Source organism: Dendrobates tinctorius, unplaced genomic scaffold, assembly GCF_039654945.1.
Source record: "Dendrobates tinctorius isolate UK_male_01 unplaced genomic scaffold, ASM3965494v1 ptg000022l, whole genome shotgun sequence".
Lineage (NCBI taxonomy): Eukaryota > Metazoa > Chordata > Amphibia > Anura > Dendrobatidae > Dendrobates > Dendrobates tinctorius.
This window is the reverse complement of record NW_027361690.1, coordinates 38776401-38795520: the sequence shown is the minus strand read 5'-3', so window position 1 is coordinate 38795520 and position 19120 is coordinate 38776401. Positions and strand designations below refer to the sequence as shown.

Sequence of the window (19120 nt, the reverse complement as noted above, 5' to 3'; positions counted from 1 at the left end):
AAGTTTGGCCAATTGGTTCGGCCCTCTACAACAGTCACAATCTCTCTTATGATCCCTTGGGAAAATGATTTGTTAACCCCTAGTCTAAACCAAGCACTTAGTACAGAGCCAGTTTCTGTACGTCCTCTTACATACATGTGTAGCCAATCACTGCTGCAGTGGTGATCACCAATTTGTCACTGTGGTCACAAATCGATCTGGACCAAACAGGAAGTAAAGAGATCTACAGAGAATCGGAGTATATTATTTATTTTATCATTTTACTGCATTCTTATAGGTTTGCTTTATATTTAGAGGCTGGATAACCACTTTAATAGTAAGAGCTTGGTGCATTGTGCTGCACATTGCAGTCAATAACAAATTTGTATTCAGTAGGTTCTAAGGGTCCCTCTAGTGGAGGCTACATCCCAACAATGAATTATGCATTATTTCTGTGTCTGTGTAGGGACTTTGAATCTTTATATCAATATAGGAGCGCCCCGACCACTATAAAGATTTATTAGAAAAGAAAATCAGAACACTATTTTGGAACTAAAAATATCCTACAGTTAAATAGTGGACATTCGCTGTAAGCAATTAGGGAAACCCTTATAAAATGTTATAGTGCTAGGAACATGGACAACAGAATATAATTCTTCCCAATCAGCACTCTCATGAATATGAATAAAAAGAAAGTTGCCTTCTTGTCTGAATTTCATTTTCAACCCCAAAGTCCTCCCTCTGCTTATGAGTATGGCAAGCATTGCCTGTTGGCTCCATAGGTGGTGGCAGAGGTGGTCACTGAGAATACTCTAGACACAGCGTCAATGTAAAATTAGGCCTTCCATCATCATACATTATCTGCACATATGGACAATGGTAACCATAAAATGCAACTGAACATTATCCTGATTCTCAAGATTCAGGTGTCCTGCACAAGGATGAAAGTTGCCAGTAAACCTAGCAATGCTGCAACCACGGCTCCAATCAGCGCCATTCTGTTGGTTACCTGAGGACACAGAAATACAGAGGTTATTTACCAGGACAAGACTGAAGACAAGATGAGACATGACTGATATGGTTACTTCACACAATGGAAACCATTACCAATATCTAACAACTCTCAATAGCTGGAAGAGCCTAAAGAAATCAATTAAAACATCAAATTACTATACTTAATGCTTAGCCATGGTCATAAAAAGCACAACTATAGGACCCAAGCTTGCTGATCATGAGAATCTATGATTTTATTCTAGACATACTGTATGGCTGCCAATGCAGTTCTAGGTTTTTGTTTATAGCCTAAAGTTCTATGAGATATGCAGTATATTAGTGCCTAGGATGGAATAGCATTGACTTGTGAGATCAGTAGAACCTTTTCCAAAGCTTGTTTTCATGATCTCAGAGGACATGATGATCTGATACGAACCTAAATATGCGGATACTGCACAAATCTATAATACTATGTTCGGTATATTGCAAAGTTAGAGTTTTGGGACCTTCGTTTCCTCTATAGAGATTTTTATATAAATACCTTATGTTTAATTATTATGCACAAAAAATGTTGGCAGTCACTATTACAGATGGAATTACAGAGAAGTGCAGAGCCAGAGCTATGCGTTATCCCGCCAATGTGCTTATTTTGCTGATGTTAACCTTTATCTAATTACTCTAACTAAAGCAAAGTGGCTTGTGGGCACCCTGCGCTCTAAGCAAAAGGGGCACATAACACGGTGGCCTTTCCCAGATTAAAACCATTAGAGATAGTGATATCTTTTGGAGATATCTTTTAATACATACATGATATTCAAAATCAAGAAGATCTGGCACTTACTCACAAAATTGAGTTAAATAAGTTGTACAAATCCCTGAGCTCCCTTGTTTCTGCCACTCTTCTCTATTTTGTGCTGCGTAACCCTATAAGGATATATTCCCAAATTGGGGAGAAACACTTAAAAGATTAAGGCTATGTGCCCACGTTGCTTTTTTGATGCAGAATATTCCTGAGCAGAAACGCACACCCTCTTCTTGGGAAAACGCATGCGTTTTGTGACGCGCTTTTGTAAGCGTTTTTGACACTTTTGTTAAGCGTTTTATCATGCGTTTTCCTATGCGTTTTTGCAATACAAATGTATGTATGTGGAAACGCGTGTGCGTTTCCGCAAAATTAACGAACATGCTGCGTTTTTTTCCGCTAAGCGTTTCCGCAGCGGAAAAAAACGCACCATTAGCACAACATGTGCGGATTCAATTAAGATAACATGGGATGCTTTTTTTAAGTGTTTCCGTGGCAGAAACGCGCGTCTAAAAGTGCCGCGGAAACGCTTAGAAAACGCAACGTGGGCTCACAGCCTAAGGGTGCACAAAAAGTGTAAACTAAAAGATTGTCACTATTCTGCCTAAAGACTATATTAGTCCTTTGGATATGTTAGGACATTTAAACAGGATGACACCCCGGGGTATTGGCTGAATAGGACAAACATGATTAAAGCACTAGTCTCCCCAACATGTTTCACTTCACATTAGACCTTGAAAATCAAGGTCTCCAGAGTCTGGAGGAAGAGTGGAGAGACAGACAATCCCAGCTGCTTGAGGTCTAGTGTGAAGTTTCCACAATCAGTGATGGTTTGGGGAGCCATGTCATCTGCTGGTGTAGGTCCACTGTGTTTTATCAAGACCAAAGTCAGGACAGCCGTCTACCAGGAAATGTTAGAGCACTTCATGCTTCCCTCTACTGACAAGCTATTTGGAGATGGAAATTTCATTCTCCAGCAGGACTTGGCACCTGTCCACACTGCCAAAAGTACCAATGCCTGGTTTAAAAACAAAAGTATCACTGTGCTTTATTGGCCAGCAAACTCGCCTGACCTTAACCCTATTGAAAATCTATGGGGTATTGTAGAGAGGAAGATGAAAGACACCAGACCCAACAATGCAGACGAGCTGAAGGCTGCTATCAAAGCAACCTGAGCTTCCATAACACCTCTGCAGTGCCACAGACTGATCGCCTCCATGCCACGCCACATTGATGCAATAAATGATGCAAAAGGAGCCCCAACCAAGTATTGAGGGCATTTACTGAACATACATTTCAGTAGGCCAACATTTCAGATTTTAAAATCATTTTTCAAGCTGGTGTTATAAAGTATTCTAATTTACTGAGATAATCACTTTTGGGTTTTCATTGGCTGTAAGCCATAATCATCAACATTAACAGAAATAAACACGTGAAATAGATCACTCTGTTTGTAATGACTCTATATAATATATGAGATTCACGTTTTGTATTTTATATATATATATTACAGTGGCGTAACTACAAAGTTATGGGCCCCGATGCGAACTTTCAAATGGGGCCCCCCCATGCCAAAATATTTTACACCCAAATTGAATTAGAATCTCCATTATTTATCAGTGATGTGTGGGGGAGTGGAGGTGACGTGACAACCTCTATAACCTCCATTATACTTTTATTTCTACAACTGCAGTACCACAGATGACCTCCAGGATTTCTTTTCAAGAGCTGTGTGGCAACCCCATGTTCATTGCCAGCATTGCCTCTATAGACATGGGTCTTTTGCAACGGGCGAGAGGGTGAATATTGTGTACCATGTTAAGTACCCTGTTTTGCTGACTACTAGGAAGGAAGGCGGCCATGCTGAAAGAAACCATTTACACATGAGTGCCGGTGCCTGGGAGAAATGCGGGATGTGTGTTATGGCCAGTGCCCACATCTGACATGTCAGAGTCTCTGGTGCATAGCAGTCTCTGGTACATAGCAGTCTCTGGTACACAGCAGTCTCTGATACATAGCAGTCTCTGGTACATAGCAGTCTCTCTCTCTCGCCCGGACACTTGTGAGAGATCTCTCTCGCCGGGCACTTGTGGGGTTAACACTCACAGTGTCTGGGTGAGAGAGAGAGATCTCTCTGTGAGGTTAACCCCACAAGTGCCCGGCAAGAGAGAGATTCTATCGCCTGGACACTGAGTGTTAACCCCACATGTCTCTCTCTCTCTCCACCCCCCTCTCCCCTCCCCTCCCTTTCAGCAGCTGTCTCTCTCAGCGGCTGCCTCTCTCGTCCACCGGTGTATATGTTCCTCCTGCGGCTCCTTTAAATCATGTACGAGCCGTATCAGACGCCGCATACACATCCAGTGTCACCGTTGCAGGCCAGATCCGGCGGCCCGGCTTTTCGCCGCACGCCGCCGGACGTCACACACCGGATGTGTGAAAATAGCTAAAGGACAGAGAGGGCGTGTCCTGATACAAGAAGGGGCGTGTCAGCTGCTTCTCACTAGGTTGGGAGGTATGTGTCATACTCTTAAAAACTTTACATTTGGCCAGCCTCAAGCACGCACACTCACCCAACGGGAGCTTCCTTCGGCCTGTTCTTCGCTTCGGTTTGCCTGATGGACCTGCGGTGACATATGCCTGACACGCCTCTCTCCGGGTCACGAGGTTGGATCACTTGATTGCATTCATTAAACCCTTCATGACCCAGCCTATTTTGACCTTAATGATCTGGCCATTTTTTGCAATTCTGACCAGTGTCCCTTTATGAGGTAATAACTCTGGAACACTTCAACACATCCTAGCGATTCTGAGATTGTTTTTTCGTGACATATTGGGCTTCATGTTAGTGGTAAATTTAGGTCGATCATTTTTGCATTTATTTGTGAAAAAATCAGAAATTTGGCGAAAATTTCGCAATTTTCAAATTTTGAATTTTTATTCTGTTAAACTAGAGAGTTATGTGACACAAAATAGTTATTAAATAACATTTCCCACATGTCTGCTTTACATTAGCACAATTTTGGAAACAATTTTTTTTTGTTAGGAAGTAATAAGGGTTAAAAGTTGACCAGCGATTTCTCATTTTTACAACAAAATTTGCAAAACCATTTTTTTAGGGACCACCTCACATTTGAAGTCACTTTGAGGGGTCTATATGGCAGAAAATACCCTAAAGTGACACCATTCTAAAAACTGCACCCCTCAAGCTACTCAAAACTACATTCTAAAAGATTATTAACCCTTCAGGTGCTTCACAGGAACTAAAGAAACGTGGAATGAAAAAATGGACATTTTAATTTTTCCAACACAAATTTTCTTTTAGCATAATTTATTTCATTTTCACATGGGCAACAGGATAAAATGGATCCTAAAATTTGTTGGGCAATTTCTCCTGAGTACACCGATACCTCATATGTGGTCATAAACCACTGTTTGGGCGCACGGCAGGGCTCAGAAGGGAAGGAGCACATTTAACTTTTTGAATGGAAAATATGCTGGAATATTTAGCGCTTGCCATGTCGTGTTTGGAGAGCCCCTGTGCGCCTAAACACTGGAGCTTCCCCACAACTGACCCCATTTTGGAAACTAGACCTCCCAAGGAACTTATCTAGAGGCATAGTGATCACTTTGAACCCCCAGGTGCTTCACAAATTGATCCGTAAAAAAAAAAAGTACTTTTTTTTCACAAAAATTATCTTTTAGCCTCAGTTTTTTCATTTTCACATGGGTAACAGGAAAAATGGATCCTAAAATTTGTTGGGCAATTTCTCCTGAGTACACCAATACCTCACATGTGGTCATAAACCACTGTTTGGGCGCACAGCAGGGTCCGGAAGGGAAGGAGCACCATTTGACTTTTTGAATGGAAAATTAGCTCCAATCGTTATCGGACACCATGTCGCGTTTGGAGAGCCCCTGTGTACCTAAACATTGGAGCTCCCTCACAAGTGACACCATTTTGGAAACTAGACCCCTTAAGGAACTTATCTAGATGTGTAGTGAGCACTTTGAACCCCCAAGTGCTTCACAAAAGTTTATAACGTAGAGCAGTGAAAATAAAAAAATCATTTTTTTTCCTTAAAAATGATTTTTTAGCACGCTATTTTTTATTTTCACAAGGGTAACAGGAGAAATTGGACCACAAAAGTTGTTGTCCAGTTTGTCCTGAGTACGCTGGCACAAAATATGTGGGGGGGAACCACTGTTTGGGCGCACGGCAGGGCTCAGAAGGGAAGGAGCGTCATTTGACTTTTTGAAATTAAAATTAGCTCAAATCGTTAGCGGACACCATGTCGTGTTTGGAGAGCCCCTGATGTGCCTAAACTTTGGAGCTCCCCCACAAATGACCCCATTTTGGAAAATAGACCCCCTAAGGAGCTTATCTAGATGCATAGTGAGCACTTTGAACCCCCAGGTGCTTCACAGAAGTTTATAACGCAGAGCCGTGAAAATAAAAAATATTTTTTAGTCCACAATTTTTTATTTTCACAAGGGTAACAGGAGAAATTGGACCCCAAAAGTTGTTGTACAGTTTGTCCTGAGTATGCTGGTACCCCATATGTGGGGGGAACCACTGTTTGGGCACACGTCGGGGCTCGAAAGGGAAGTAGTGACATTTTGAAATGCTGACTTTGATGGCATGGTCTGCGGGCGTCATGTTACATTTGCAGAGCCCCTGTGTGCCTAAACAGTGGAAACCCCCCACATGTGACCTCATTTTGGAAACTAGACCCCCCCAAGGAACTTATCTAGATGTGTGGTAAGCACCTTGAACCCCCAAGTGCTTCACAGAAGTTTATAACGCCCGGGAGTGAAAATAAAAAATCATTTTTTTTCCTCAAAAAAAATTATTTTTAGCCCACAATTTTTTTTCCACAAGGGTAACAGGATAAATTGGACCCCAAAAGTTGTTGTCCAGTTTGTTCTGAGTTAAAAAAAATGCTCACCTTGAAAAAGACACTTAGAAGTGTCGATACGCGTGGGTTTCTCTTATGGACTCTTAACATCACCACTGACCGCACCGCTGCTATTCAGATGACGGGAAGACTGACTGGTTCCCCTAATCACTATTATACAGGGTGACGTATACGGCTTCTGTAGCCCAGCATGCAGGATGCATTGGGCATCATTGTGTATTCACTATTAACCCCTTTTTTGTGGCATTCAGCCGTTTAGCTTTGGTAATAATCAGGGTTTAACTTTTGCACTGCATGCTCCATATATGGGGGCTACACTGGTTTATAATCTAAGATTGTTGGTTATATGCTAGCAGCATTTATTCAGAGTTATTTTTTTCTGTGCACTTCCAGCATTTGCGGTCTACTGATATATTAAAATCTATTATGTTATATTCTGTCATCTTTTGGAGAGTCCATTTATGATCTTTTGGAGGTTTTAAATGTTTTTAAATGTGTGCTGTTTTTTGGCTTGTCATTAATAAAATTTGCTCACAGTTTTTACCTATTGATACTGTGTGGTGATCCTATTTTTTTGCATGATTCTTTTCCTCTTTCCAGTTTGTTCTGAGTACGCTGATACCCCATATGTGGGGGATGACCACTGTATGAGCACACGTCAGGGCTCGGAAGGGAAGTAGTGACATTTTGAAATGCTGACTTTGATGGAATGGTCTGCGGGTATCATGTTACATTTACAGAGCCCTTGATGTACCTAAACTGTGGAAACCGCCCACAAGTGACCCCATTTTGGAAACTAGACCCCATAAGGAACTTATCTAGATGTGTGGCGAGCACTTTGAACCCCCAAGTGCTTCACAGAAGATTATAACGCAGAGCCATGAAAATAAAAAATCATTTTTTTTCCTCAAAAAATGATTTTTTAGCTCACAATTTTTTATTTTCACAAGGGTAACAGGAGAAATTGGACCCCAAAGGTTGTTGTCCAGTTTGTCCTGAGTACGCTGGTACCCCATATGTCTGGGGGAACCATTGTTTGGGCACACGTCAGGGCTCGGAATGGAAGTAGTGACGTTTTGAAATGCAGACTTTGATGGAATAGTCTGTGGTCGTCATTACATTTGCAGAGCCCCTGATGTGCCTAAACAGTGGAAACCCCCCACAAGTGACCCCATTTTGGAAACTAGACCTTCCAAGGAACTTATGTAGATTTGTTGTGAGCACTTTGAACCCCCAAGTGCTTCACAGAAGTTTATAATGCAGAGACGTGAAAATGAAAAAATCATTTTTTTTCCACAAAAATAATTTCTTAGCCCCCAATTTTTTATTTTCCCAAGGGTAACAGGAGAAATTAGTCCCCAAAAGTTGTTGTGTAATTTTTCCTGAGTACGCTGATACCCCATAGGTTGTGGTAAACCACTGTTTGGGGCTTGGAAGGGAGGGAGCACCGTTTGACTTTTTGAACGCAAAATTGGCTGGAATAAATGGTTGCACCATGTCGCGTTTGGAGACCCCCTGATGTGCCAAAACAGTGGAAACCCATCAATTCTAACTTCAACCCTAACCCCAACACACCCCTAACCACAGCCCTAACCCCAACACATCCCTAACCATAACCCTAACCCCAACACACCCCTAATCCTAATCCCAACCCTAACCATAACCCTAACCACAAGCCTAACCGTAACCCTAATTCTAACCCTAATTCCAACCCTAATTCCAACCCTAACCCTAATTCCAACCCTAACCCTAATTCTAACCCAAATTCCAACCCTATCCCTAATTCCAACCCTAACCCTCTTTCCAACCCTAACCTTCTTTCCAACCCTAACCCTAACCCTAATGGAAAAATAAAAATAAAAAATATTTTCTTTATTTTATTAGTTGTGCCTACCTATGGGGGTGATAATCTGGGGGTTTATTTACTTTTTATTTCATTTTGATCACTATGAGAGTGATAAAAATGAAAGAATGGAATCTGCAGCCGGCAGATTCGGGCGGGCGCACTGCGCATGCGCCCGCCATTTTCCAAGATGGTGGCGCCCATGATCCGGGCCCACGGGACACCGGGAGCGACAGGGGGACTCAGAAGGTACCGGGGGGGAGGGGGATCGGAAGCTGGTGGGGAGCGAAGGGAATGGGAGGGGGGGCAGATGATGACAGCGGCGGCAGATCGCCGTTGTAATTCAGTGGCAGGGGGGCGATCGCCGGTGGGGGGGATCGAATCGGTGTCTCCAGCCATGTCCGATGCTACTGCAGCATCGGCCATGGCTGGATTGTAATATTTCATCAATTTTCATTGATGAAATATTACTATCGCTCTGATTGGCTGTTTCACTTTTAACAGCCAATTAGAGCGATCATAGCCACGTGGGGGCGAAGCCATGCCCCTGTGGTGAATTACAAAGCCCCCTGTATCTGCGGGTCAGGTGACCTTTCATTGACCCCGGTCACCCGACCCGCAGGGGGGCTTTGAAGTCATGACACAGGGTATGCGTCATGGGTTGGATTGGCACCGACTTTCATGACGCATATGCTGTGTCACAGGTCGGGAAGGGGTTAATCCTGCACGGCATGAGAATTGCCTTCAATCCATCTTCCCCCTAATGTGGCTGGAGGACCTGCGGTGACGCACGCCCAGTGATGCCTCCCTCCTGGTCACGTGGTAGGGTCCTTGACTATTGCGCTCCCTGTTTCTCTTTTTTTCTGCATCTTTGCTAGACTGGGTGGGCAGGTGAGTGGGCCCCTAAACACTCCGGGCCCCATCGCAGCTGAGACCTCGGTAGTTATGCCCCTGTGTATATATCTATATGATAGCCTTGTAATGTTTTCATTTCCTGTTTTGTCCAGATGTCACCGTATCCCAGAATTCCAACTGTAGGAAGTTCACCGACCACCATATTGGGACACCCAAGTGATGGGTGTCTCAATATGGAAACTGCTGGTGGTACCAACCTATTGCGCGGTACCACCAGCGGAAAACAGTCGCATCACACACACACTCACTCTATATGCCGTACGCAACACACACAAACTCACACACACACTCACATTCAAACTCACACTCACGCACTCTTACTCTCACACTCTCATTCTCACACTCATACACTCAGACTCACACTCTCACGCAGCCTCTTGCACAGTACCACCAGCAGAACACCGTCGCACTGTGCCTGCACGAATTCCACGCGGGCGCAGTGAATCATTCGGCTGATCCCAGTGGCAGATGCGTGACGTGTCTGCAGGCAGAGGAAGCCGGTCACATTAAAGGGGTTTTCCCACGAACGAAAGTTCATTTTAAAAATTGTCTGTGTCTGACCGTGTACAGAGCATACCACATCTCCTGGGCAGGGGAGGAAGCAAAAGACAATACTGACATTACAGCAGGGAACACAGAGGATTCATTTTGTGAGTTAAAATATTTCACTGACTATTTTTAAACAATATTTTACCTCACAAAATGTATCCTCTGCGATCTCCTGCTGTAATGTCAGTATTGTCTTTTGCTTCCTCCCCTGCTCAGGAGCTGTGGTATGTTCTTTACACGGTCAGACACACGGGTGAGAGAGACAGAGCACAGGGGGGAGACAGCTCAAACAGGACAGCACATGAGGGGAGAACACAGCACAGGAAGGAGAGAGACAGCAGACAAGGGGGATAGCACATGGGGTAGACAGGTCAAAGAAGAGAGCACAAATGGGAGAAGTCAGCACATGGGGAAAGAGAGTGGATAGGTGGGTAAGCACATGGGGGAGACATTCTCAAAGCTGCAAAGCCTGCCCCCATCGTGACATTACCGCCCTCCCGATGCGATAGCATCGGGCCTCCATCTAGTATACACAATCTAAAAGAATTATTTCCAGAGTCCTCATGAAATGAGTAAATATAAACGTAATGTTCCACTTCTATTTATTGAAGCTCTGTGGAATACATTTTTGGGATATTATTTATATCTTAGTCATTTTTATACAGTTTTACTCAAAATCATGACCTACAGGGAAATCTACATATTTAAAAAAATCTTAGCTTATTGTCATTCATTAGAGAGATTCACAAGTGTCGCTACTTGTTTTGCATTCATTCTTATTTTTGGGACTCTTTGGATGTAAGGATGTACCTGAGCACTATGGTCCATTTCATCTGTGTAGTATTTTTAGTGACACCCATATCTTCGGTCATTTTTCAGAACAAGCTTATAACATTAAGCGTAAGATTATGTATTACAGTGGAGACACAACTCACCCTCTGTTTAGTGGTGTGACGAATAAGCGGATTTAAGTCATCTCTAAGCTTAAGATGAGCTTTGGGTTTAGTTCTCTCCGGGGATTTGGTGATTTCAGGCTGTCCTTTTTGTCTCCTTACAAGCCTGGAAAGCTCTGCATGAATTGCCTTAAAGGAAACATTCATTGTATTAGTCATAGTGCGTTCGGCAGCACAAAAATCATAATGTCCAGAGACTATCGCTTAGTCGTCGAGTGATCTACCAAATTGCTTAATAGATCTCAAAAATATTTCCATGACACAAACTCTGGCTTTATCATTAGCAGTATTATTCAGATCAGCATGGAAGGATTGATAGATATATTTTCGTGATACTGCTTGCATGGCAAGAAAAGACAGAACCTTTAGGCATATTGGTCTTGAACATTCTTATGCTCTATCATACTATTGTATGTAATGTTTATATGGACCAGATCCATCCTATCTACTGCTGGTACCTCCACATACACAAGTGCAATGCTGTGTATCTGATATATGTTATCTTTAGGAATTCATACAATGCTAAGACTCTAAGTATACCCATGCATATGGTTTGTGCCATTAAGTCAATGTCACACTTATTAGTCAGGTTACTGTTTTTGGAAAGAATCCAAAGAGTGACAAATCAAGCTTTTGATTTCTCACAAAAAATAAGATGCTTAAAGGACAACAAGGGTGAAAAATGTGTTTACCAGGCAATAATTAAACATCTCATTTGTTCATCCTCATCAAAAGGAGCGCAAGGAATCAGTAAGCCTCCAGGACAGCACTTTAGCCTCTGAAAGCTATAAGTATGTTGAAGTATATATTTGCTCATTGTTTGCATATACCAGCGATGTAAACCATTGCTGTTAAGAAAATGTGTGGCGCCCCTGAGGCTCAGTCGCCACAGAGGTACTGCACCTTCTCCTAAGGTGTGGTGCCCCACCATCCAGGTAAGTTGGAAGCTCCTGACCACGCTCCAACACTCGCACCCCACACAATAGAGTAGTTCAGCAAAACCACATTGCGGCTCCTTGCTTAGAGAGAAGCAGAGCACCTTTGGTGGTTCCCTGCTTGGAACACTAAACGTGCTGGGAGGTGGGTGGAGTTGAGAATACATATAAAAGAGCGGCATGTTTTAGGATTGGGTTCAGTGGAGTTGAGTTGAGTTGAGTTCAGTTAGAGTTCAGTTAAGCCACTCGGAGAAGAGTGGGGATCCCTGGAAGAGGGATGGAGGAAGGAGTGCTGCAGCTGCCTCAGTGATCTGAGCCAGCTGGCACGGGAAAGGAAAGAAGGAGAAGGACATTGAACCGAAGCCGGAGCTTCCATAGAAGGGAAAGACAAGTACGGAACGTAGGAGTGAAAAGGAACACAGAGGACATGGGTTAGAGGAAGAACCCTGCCTAGAAGTTCTAAGCGCAAGGCCGGGGCCCGGTCCCCGAGGTTGTATGGACACTAATGGTTCTGCAGCAGACACCGGTGGAGTAGTGAGCTGTAAATGCACTACTCCCATCTAAGACTTAGGGGCACAACAGCAACACGGATAGAGAGCCGGGACTCAGGAGTAGAGAGTCCCCGAAGCAGGCTACAGCTGTCTGCCGTACAAGTAGAGTTCTTGGGAACATCTGTCAGGAGGAACTCTAGTGTAACTCAGTACTAGGAGATCTTCACACTTAAAGGCGCTATAGAGGAGACATTCAGAAATGGCACATAAGTTGGTGGAGTGTTGGAAGGGAGCTTTCCATCTTGCCTGGAGGTTGACTGAGTCCCTAACCCGGAGGACACGGCACCGAAGTGGGCACTACAGACTGTGAGTAAAGCTTTGGAACTACATGCCCTGGTGTCCTCCATTCCTTCCTGCGTCCGTCCACCTGGCACTGCTACATCCCCTGCGCCAAACACTGCACCATCTAAGTGTCTCTACCACATCTACACTGCCCTGGGACAACAGCCCTGCCTGTAGAGGGCTATAGCATTATTGCTGCACCACACCATCTGTCCCGGAGGATCTGTCTGCAGCGTCGGCTTAACACCTCCCTTGCCGAACACCACAGGTGGCGTCACAAACTATTCCATTAACTACATTCACATCTTCCTATTACTTGGGTGCCCAGGGCCACGGTCCGGGTCACCGCTGCTGTGACACATCCCACTGATACCGGCCCGGTACCGAGTACCCCAGAGCCCTGGGAGGGCGACCCAAACGCGCTTACATGAATCTCGCAATCTAATTTCCCTGTCTCAAGCACTCCTTTACATTGGCAGATGAATCGCTTTAGGCAAGTGTCAATCAATGGTATTGCTAATCAGTGCTTGTTTACTACCCTTACGAGTTGCAATTACCTTAATGGTTTTGTACAAAAATCATTCTTGCAATCGTTCATTTCCCCTCTAGATACAGTTTACATTATAGTCTGCAAGGAGGGATGTGATGCTGACAAGTGAATTTCATATTTGCAAAAAGGAATATTTATTTCTTAAGACCAAAGCAATGCCCCTGGATTACCTGCACTGTATTGTAGCACTATTCACAAAATTTGGAACAATAGATGAGTGAACTATCATTTGTTATTCGCCAGGCAGGTTTACAACGGAAAATGAAACAGAAAGGAAATCCATCGGCGCCATCATTTGTGTCATCATCGCAATTTGTAAAAGTCTCTCTAAGGGCTCATACTCACATGCGAGAAACTCGGACAAGTCTCGCATCTTAATACCCGGCCCTCAACAGGGCAGATCAGTACGCCTGCGCAGGAGACACGACAAGAAGCAAGGAAGATGACGCGATTGCATGAAGATGGGAGGTGCCGGACTCGGACCTGTGATGCCCACCGGACCTGACCGCCTCCCCGGGTGAGTATAATAAAACTTGTTTTTGTTCTCTTTCAGGTTAAGGCCCCTTTACATTTAGCGATGCACCAGCGATCCCGACAACGATACGACCCAGTCAGGATCGCTGGTGCATCGCTAAATGGTCGCTAGTGAGCTGCCACACAGGCAGATCTCACCAGCGATGTAGCGATGCTCGGCGGTCGTACTTACCTTTCAGACGAAGCGATGACCGCCATCTTCTGCCCGCATCAATAGCTCGCTCGTCAACGCCAGCAGGAAGCCGCCGCCGAAAAATGGATATGGATGATCTTGCGCGATCAGCGATAGCCAGCGGGGGAGCTGGTCGGAGGTAAGTATCACATGTAGCGATATCGCTGCTGCGTCACAAAATCGGTGAAGCTTTAGCGATATCGCTATGTGTAAAGCCCCCTTTAGATTGGGGGCTTATCTACAGCATTCTAGTATTTTTATTTTTTTACTTCAGCACTATAGGCTGAGTTTAGAATTTCCAGATGTTTTTACCCAATTCATTACTTGTGATGTTTCAAATAGTCACAAAATTTGTCACAAATGTACTCTTGGAGTGATTCCATGTGGAGTCTTCAATTTTTTGTCAACATTTTGAAAAACGTGCAACTTTTTGCACTGAGTCACAAAAACAGTTATAGACAGAAAAATAGACCAAAGCATAACCCCCCCAATATCTATACCAGAAACATATACTGCTCAAAAAAATAAAGGGAGCACTAAACAATATTCTTTTTTGCAGTACACATTGAATAAATATTACCAACATATTATTACTAAACCTAATCATAATAGATTTATCCACAAAGGTTTCGAATGTTGTAATGTCTCTACAATCACTTGTGTACTTTTTGCTGAGGTTTTCAATCTCCATTTTTGTGCTCCCTAAGACCTGTGTTGTCCACTATTTACACAATTTTAATGGATTTTCTAAAAAAAAAAAGAAAAGAAAAGCAAAGTCACGTTTACTTTTTTAGAAATTGTTCAATCTTTAAAAAATTGCATTATGCCACATCTATGGTTTTCTTTTCGCAGGTTATCCTCAACCTCATTATTTTAGAATTGGGTATATGGTGTTTAAGTATAGAAAAAAAAACATTCTCACTTACTGACCCTTCCCATTTCTCGTTCTTGCTGCCCATGCCCCATACCAGTCTTCTTGCTTCCTCTTATGTCGGCGGACAGCACATGACAACTGTTGCATTCAAGTGTCCTCTGAGCCAGAAGAAAGGGTTAAGAGACTGCCTCTTCTGGTTTGAATAGACCGTGATTGCTGCAACCAATCAGTGGCTGCTGATTTAATTCAGTGATCATATAATGTCATTCGCTAAAAGAAAAAAGAAGAAAGACTTGGGGGTACATGGACATTAGTAACAAGGATAGCCAGGGGTCCTGTAGATGAATATACTGTATGTTTAATTGTTTTTTTTTCAGACTATCAGTAGTCAATTTTTTAATATAAAAAATTGAGGGCAACTTCTTTAATGGTTTAAATGTTGAAAAAAAATACAGAATTAAAAATGTAACTGTAGTTGTCTATGGAAGAAATTCTAGGAACACTGCCAGAAACTGTTTAAATAACAAAAAAGTCATGAAACAATTGTAACAATATCTGTGTGATCAATGAAAGATCCACTATTTCACTGGCTTTTGAGGGTCCCCCATTTATAAAATATTGGTGGTCGTTCATATGGATCGCTTATCCATACCAAACCCCTTCACCCCCAAGGCCTGGTTTCACCTTCCTGACCAGGCAATTTTTTTCAATTCTGACCACTGTCACTTTATGAGGTAATAACTCTGGAATACTTCAATGTATCACACTGATTCTGAGAGTGTTTTATCGTGACATGTTGCACTTCATATTAGTGGTAAATGTAGGTCCATATGATTTTTGTTTATTTATAAAAAATCGAAAATTTGACAAAAAAATTGAAAATGTTGCAATTTTTTTTTACTTTTAAATTTTATGTCCTTAAGCCAAATAGCAAATAACTAACATTTACCACATGTCTACTTCACATCAGCATCATTTTGAAACATATTATTTTTTGCTAGGAAGTAAGAAGGATTGAAAATTTATCAGCAATTTTTTATTTTTCTAACAAAATTTACAAAACCGAATTTTTTAGGGACCACATCCATTTTGAAGTGATTTTGAGGGCCCTATGTGATGGAAAATACTCAAAAGTGACACTATTTTAAAAACGGCACCACTCAAAGTGCTCAAAGCCATGTTCAAGAACTGTATAAACCTTTTAGGGACTTCACCTGAATTAACCCCTTCACTACCAAGGGTGGTTTGCACGTTAACTACCGGGCCAATTTTTACAATTCTGACCACTGTCCCTTTATGAGGTAATAACTCTGAAACGCTTCCATGGATCCCGGTGATTCTGACATTGTTTTCTCATGACATATTGTACTTCATGTTAGTGGTAAAATTTCATTCATATATCTTGCGTTTATTTGTGAGAAAAACGGAAATTTGGCGAAAATTTTGAAAATTCCGCAATTTTCCAACTTTGAATTTTTATGCCCTTAAATCACAGAGATATGGCACACAAAAAAGTTAGTAAGTAACATTTGAAACATGTTTACTTTACATCAGCACAATTTTGGAATCAAAATTTTTATTTGTTAGTAAGATATAAGGGTTAAAAGTTGACCAGCGATCTCTCATTTTTGCAACACCATTTTTACGGACCACATCACATTTGAAGCCACTTTGAGGGGTCTATATGATAGAAAATACCCAAAAGTGACACCATTCTAAAAACTGCACCCCTTATGGTGCTTAAAACCACATTGAAGGAGTTTATTAACCCTTCAGGTGCGTCACAGGAATTTTTTGAATATTTAAAAAAAATTAACATTTAACTTTTTTTCACAAAAAAAATTACTTCAGGTTCAATTTTTTTTATTTTACCAAGTGTAACAGGAGAAATTGGACTGCAAAAATTATTGTGCAATTTGTCCTGAGCACGCTGATACCTGATATGTGGGGGGAACCACTGTTTCGGCGCATGGCAGAGCTCAGAAGGGAAGGAGCGCCGTTTGACTTTTTCAATGCAAAATTGGCTGGAATTCTGATCGGACGCCATGTCGCGTTTGGAGAGCCCCTGATGTACTTAAACAGTGGAAACCCCCCACAAGTGACCCCATTTTTGAAACTAGACCCCCTAAGGAACTTATTTAGATATGTGGTGAGAACTTTGAACCCACAAGGGCTTCACAGAAGTTTATAATGTACAGCGGTACAATTAAAAAATCATATTTTTTCCACAAAATGATCTTTTCACCCCCAATTTTTATTTTCCCAAGGGTAACAGGACCCTAAAAGTTATTGTGCAATTTGTCCTGAGTACGCTGATACCCCATATGTGGGTGTAAATAACTATTTGGGTGCATGGCAGAGCTCGGAAGGGAAGCAGCGCCATTTGACTTTTTTGGCTGGAATTGAGATCGGACACCATGTCGCGTTTGGAAAGCCCCTGATGTACCAAAACAGTGGAAACCCCCGACAAATGACCCCATTTTGGAAACTAGACCCCCCAAGGAACTTATCTAGATGTGTGGTGAGAACTTTGAACCCCCAAGTGCTTCACAAAAGTTTATAACGCCCAGGCGTGAAAATAACAAAACAATTTTTTCCACAAAAATGATATTTTTGCCCCAAAATTTTTATTTTCCTAAGGGCAACAGGAGAAATAGGACCCCAAAAGTTGTTTTGCAAATTGTCCTGAGTAGGCTGATACCCCATATGAGGGGGTAAAACACTGTTTGGGTGCATGGCAGAGCTTGGAAGGGAAGGAGCACCATTTGACTTTTTCAACGCAGAATTGGCTAGAATTGAGATCAGACGCCATGTTGCGTTTGGAGAGCACCTGATGTGCGCAAATAGTGGAAACCCCCAATTCTAACCCTAACCCTAGCCCTAACCCTAGCCCTAGCCCTAACCCTAATGGGAAAATGGAAATAAATACATTTTTTTAATTTTATTATTTTTCCCTAACTAAGGGGGTGATAACGGGGGGTTTGATTTACTATTTATGGCGGTTTTTATGTTTGGCAGCTGTCACACGCTAAAAGACGCTTTTTATTGTAAAAATAGTTTTTGCATCACCACATATTGAGAGCTATAATTTTTCCATATTTTGACCCACCGAGTCATGTGAGGTCTTATTTTTTGCGGGACAAGTTGACGCTTTTATTGGTATCATGTTCGGGCATGTGACATTTTTTGATCGCTTTTTATTTCGTTTTTTGGGACGCAGAATTTACAAAAACCAGCGTTTCATGAATTTCTTTTGGGTGGTGCGCTTGCGCCGTTCCAGGTGTGGTAAAATTTATAAGGCGGTTTTATTCTTCGGATCAGTACGGTTACAGCGATACCTCATTTAGGTCTTTTTTTATGTTTTGGCGCTTTTATGCAATGAAAACAATTTCATATAAAAAATAATTATTTTTGCATCGCTTTATTCTGCGAGCTATAACTTTTTTATTTTTTCGCTGATGATGCTGTATGGCAGCTCGTTTTTTGTGGGACAAGATGACGTTTTCAGCGGTACCATGGATATTTATATGCGTCTTTTTGATCGCGCGTTATTGCACTTTTTGCTCGGCGGTATGATAATAAATCATTATTTTTTGCTTCGCTTTTTATTTTTATTTTTTAAGGGGTTCGCTTAAGGGGTTAACTATTGGGACAGTTTTATAGGGCGGGTCGTTACGGACGCGGCGATACCAAATATGTGTACTTTTATTGTTTTTTTTTTTTTTATTTCCAAAAAATGAATTTATTGGGGAATATTTTTTTTTTTTTTCTAATTTATTTGGCGATTTTTTAAAAATTATTTTTACACTTTTTTTTATTTTTTTTAACTTTATTACAATGTCCCAGGGGGGACATAACTGTCCTGTGACAGATCGCTGATCTGTCACATCACAGATCACTGTGACAGATCAGCGATCTGTCACAGGCACTGCACAGGCTTCCTCATGCCTGCGCTTTGCAGGCACTGAGGAAGCCAGCTTCCTGCAGGCCCCCGGAGGTCCCCGTCGCCATATTGGATCCGGGGACCTGCAGGAAAGGAGCCCCCCCGCAGCAGCGCTGCACATTGCGCTGCCGTGGGGGGCTCAGGGAAGCAAGGAGGGAGCCCCCTCCCTGCCGATGCTTCCCTTTAACCCCCGGTACACCGCAATCGTGTTTGATCGCGGTGTGCAAGGGGTTAACGTGTCGGGGGCGGTCCGTGACCTCCCCTGACACATTGTGCCGGGTGTCAGCTATGATAATTAGCTGACACTCGGCCGCGATCAGCGGCGCTCA

General features: G+C 42.6%; 1 protein-coding gene across 1 annotated transcript in view; it reads right to left on the bottom strand.

The window, feature by feature from the left end:
• Positions 1-233: 233 nt before the first annotated feature.
• The window catches only part of LOC141084133 (peptidyl-prolyl cis-trans isomerase FKBP8-like), a 146970-nt gene continuing 128083 nt past the window's right edge, over positions 234-19120 (bottom strand). Inside the window, exons 7-8 of the mRNA XM_073568605.1 lie at positions 10933-11079; positions 234-988 (exon numbers count right to left, since the gene is read on the bottom strand). Coding sequence (XP_073424706.1) covers positions 902-988; positions 10933-11079 — 234 coding nt within the window. The 3' untranslated portion in view covers positions 234-901. The remainder of the gene's footprint in view (positions 989-10932; positions 11080-19120) is intronic.